The 3,726-nt window shown below is 57.0% G+C and overlaps 1 protein-coding gene across 1 annotated transcript; it reads left to right on the top strand.

Moving 5' to 3' along the window:
* The first annotated feature begins 514 nt into the window (after window positions 1–514).
* On the top strand, window positions 515–3,726 carry ppiaa (peptidylprolyl isomerase Aa (cyclophilin A)). Its single transcript, XM_086205645.1, has 4 exons — window positions 515–676; window positions 2,005–2,124; window positions 2,399–2,571; window positions 3,343–3,726. Exons 1-4 carry the CDS (start codon window positions 608–610, stop codon window positions 3,473–3,475), a joined length of 495 nt encoding a protein of 164 aa, XP_086061771.1. The 5' UTR covers window positions 515–607; the 3' UTR covers window positions 3,476–3,726.

The raw sequence follows: 3,726 nt of genomic DNA, 5'->3' as shown, positions 1-3,726 counted from the left end.
GGATCAATCCATTGATCACCATGGAAACACGAACACAAACTCCAGAATGACACAACTTCTGTGTCTCAACTTTTATTTCTCTGTAATGCGGAGTCCGGCGGACCGCGCCCTTCCCGCGTGACCGCGCGCCCTCCCCCCACCCCGCGCAGCGGGAACGCGCTCCGACTGCGGATGTTGACGTTCACTCACGTATTGGACGCGTGAGCTGTCACTGATGTGTGGCGGGCACCGCTGCGGGCTCGAGGCACGCAGGTTTTCTAACCCGAGCACCGGAACGAGGCGGTGTCGCGTGGCTCGCGCTGTGCGGAGCCTGGGATCTTCCAGTCTCCGCTTCACCGGCCCACTCCGAGTTTCGAGTCGATCACCCCGGGTGCCGGAGCCATCCGGGAACCGGGAGCGTCCGCCCCGCCCCCCGCTGTTTGACTCGCCGAGTCATACGCCAATAAACGGCCCCGCGCTTCTCATTGGCCGAGGCGGGTCTGGCCCCGCCCCCCGGCGTCTTATATAAATTTAATCCACAATCCTCCATCTTTTTTGGTTCCCCGTAGCCAACAGTGTTCCCGTGCCGGAAAACTCTCCCGCCACCGTCTCGAGCTCAGCCGCAGAAATGTCCAATCCGAAAGTCTTCTTCGACGTGTCCGCGGACGGCACCACCCTTGGCCGGATCGTGATGGAGGTGAGCCGGGAGGGAGAGTCGTGAGGGTGCCGCGTGCGGGACTGCTAGCGTTAGCACGCGCTCGTTAGCTTCTGCTTTGTGTTCCGAAGCTCCAGAAACGCTAGACGACGGCGGCGGGTCCGGTAGTCCGCAGGTCCCGGTACCGCCGGTTACCGGTGTTCTCACGGTTCTCGGCGGCCCATACGAGCGCACGTGTTATAGTTCCCGTTCAGCTTCGAGAACTCGTGGTTCCTTTACGGACCTCGCGCCTGAACCGTGACCGGATGCGCGTCGCGGCTGTGGTTTTGGGAAAAGACCCGGTTACGGCTTGCGGCTTAAACCGGGATTGTGGAGACACCTACCGGACCGCCGTACGGCGCTATGCTAATGCTAATGACAATTGGACACAAAGTCCCGAGCGAGTCGGGGGCGCAGCGACTAAGGGACCTCCTCCTTTGTTCGGCGGCGGCTCCGGGAGCCGTCGGGGCTGACCGAGGATGTGATGAGAAACGGTGTCCGGTTCTGCATGTGCAGGATGTGGTTGTTAGCTCAGACTAATCCCGGACCCGGGAGGCGCCGGCTCCCGTTCTGATGGACGGGACGCAGCTCTGGAAAGTTCCACTGTGCGGGGGGAGGGGTCTTTGCGTGATTCAAAAATGCGGATGTAACGGGGACCGAAGTAATCGGCGGCTGTGCGAGTATCCGAACGAACTCGTTACACGGCGGCGGGAGCGGCACCGCGGCCGCGCGCTCAGCCGAGTGCCTCGGTGGTTCTCTGCGGCTGCAAGCCGCTACCGTGTTGCCAGCATGTTGCTAACACGGTCAGTCTCTCCGGAAGGAGCCACGACCGCGATGGGCGTGGCCGGGGTTTGGCAACAGTTTCGACGTTTGAACCTCAAACCTCCGGGGTCGTTCTCCACCGGAACCTTACGCTGGTCCGGTGCTGCCGAGGTGTGCTGCATCTCACTCAGGTGCAGTGTGCTGCAGCCCGCACGCCCCCCCCCTCCCCGCACGCGGGTTGACGTCACTGGTCGGACATCTGCTGCAGTGCTGCTCCTCTGCAGCTGTTCGGCCTGAGCGCCGCGCCGCTGCCAGGCTTTAATTAGCTCGAGGTTTCTGGTTGAAACACTTAACAAACCAACGTCAGTCTGCAGTTGTGGCGTCGACAATTGGGCGAAGTTGCCGCTCGTATTTGGAGTCCAATGCCAGACGTGAGAGATCAAAGTGCAGCAGCACCCTGATAAGCGTGTTTAGTTTGGCCCATGTGAGCGTGGCAGCACGCCAGAGTGGATTCTTGTCAGGATGCAGTTGCACGTCTCAGTCTTCAACACCAGGTCTTGTGTTTGCAGCTCCGCAGTGACGTGGTGCCCAAGACCGCTGAGAACTTCCGGGCCCTGTGCACTGGAGAGAAGGGCTTCGGATACAAGGGCTCCTCCTTCCACCGCGTCATCACCGACTTCATGTGCCAGGTGAGCAGATCGGTGTGACTCGTCAACCTATGTGGACATGGTGCTTGTTGACTGGACCGTGAGCTCAACTCAGTCTAAGGCAGGAAACTGTTTGGGGTCACTGATGGTCAACAGGCTTTACTTCCTGTCTGAAGGCCGAAGTTCGAGTGACAAACGTGACATGATGCCTCTTTGATAGACCACGCCCACTTCACCCCTTTGTCATATTCTTGAAAGTGAAGAGTGGCCCATTGGCCTCTGAAGCTGCTGTCAGTCATCGTGTGTGCACTTGCAGGGCGGTGACTTCACCAACCACAACGGAACCGGTGGGAAGTCCATCTACGGCAACAAGTTCGCTGATGAGAACTTCACCCTGAAGCACACCGGTCCTGGCATCCTGTCCATGGCCAACGCCGGGCCCAACACCAACGGCTCGCAGTTCTTCATCTGCACAGTCAAGACAACATGGTGAGCCTGCACATGCCTGGGCCATCAGTTCCAGGTTGACCTTAGAAGGTTCCTCTGCATTAGAACGTGGAGGTGGAAGAGTTCCAGCATGGCTGCTCCTGCTGACATGTTGCGGTTCTCCAGTGTTGGAACATCGGTGTTCTCCTGGTGTCTTCAACTTTGATTAACTGTCAGTTAATGAGGTTGTGATGACTTAGAACATCAGACAGGAACTGGTGACGAGTGAACGATGAGGTGCTCCTGATCTCCTGCAGCAGCCGACAGGGGAGATGAGAGCAGTGAAGCATGCAGGGTTTCAGACTTGAAGATGTAGAGAACATGAAGCACAATAGAAAGGAGAGTCAAACTCATGTCCAGATAAAAAGTAACAATCCTATACATTGAAGTTGTGCATGGTGACAGTGTAACATACAGTAGTGCAGAGGGCAGTTGGTACACATCCATGGAGGTGTGTGTGTGGTTCTTGGGTGTGTGTTCGTTTGTAGTGAGTCCAGGGCTCCTCCTGCTTAGGGTTAAAGAGCCATATGGCGTGGGGAGGAACGGTTTCCTCAGTCTGTCTGTGGAGCAGGACAGTGACAGCAGTCTCACTGAAGCTGCTCCTCTGCCTGCAGATGGCGCTGGTGGAGTATAGGGCCACTCGAGGCTCAGTGAGTACCTGCTCCGCTGTTGTCAGTCAGAACTACAGTGTTACCACGTTAGCCATGAAACCTGTTCGGCTGGAGGAAGCTTCCTGGCTGATGTTGACTGGCTGTGTTCTGCTTGCCACTGCAGGCTGGACGGGAAGCACGTGGTCTTCGGCAGCGTGGTGGAGGGGATGGACGTGGTGAAGAAGATGGAGTCCTATGGCTCATCTAGTGGAAAAACCTCAAAGAAGCTCGTCATCGCCGACTGTGGGCAGCTCTGAGCGCCTCCTGACTCCCTCTGCTCGCCTTGTAGCCACACCCCTTAGCTTCCAGCCCCACCCCTGTCATTCAACATTCCTATTGAAGAGTCACCTAACCCCTCCCCTCCTCCCTGACCCCACTTTTTTATTCCATTCTCCTATCAGGTCGCTGCATTTGTGACTTTGCCTTCAAAGTTTCTTTTGCATTAACTTCTCGTCCCAACAGTTTTTAAGTTGAAATAAAAACAAAATAAATGGAGACTTTGCCTTGA

This window comes from Aulostomus chinensis, chromosome 6, assembly GCF_037954235.1.
Source record: "Aulostomus chinensis isolate RoL2024-O1b breed Wild chromosome 6, RoL_Achi_v1.0, whole genome shotgun sequence".
NCBI classification, from domain to species: Eukaryota; Metazoa; Chordata; class Actinopteri; order Syngnathiformes; family Aulostomidae; genus Aulostomus; species Aulostomus chinensis.
The sequence above is the reverse complement of the archived record's forward strand: the minus strand, read 5'-3'. Positions and strand labels throughout refer to the sequence as shown.

Bases quoted from the DNA above. Each gene is read 5' to 3' on its own strand.
- ppiaa (XM_086205645.1), top strand. From the start codon at position 608: ATGTCCAATCCGAAAGTCTTCTTCGACGTGTCCGCGGACGGCACCACC. The intron at 2,125-2,398 runs GTGAGCAGATCG...GTGCACTTGCAG, and splicing joins TCACCGACTTCATGTGCCAG to GGCGGTGACTTCACCAACCA. The intron at 2,572-3,342 runs GTGAGCCTGCAC...TTGCCACTGCAG, and splicing joins TGCACAGTCAAGACAACATG to GCTGGACGGGAAGCACGTGG.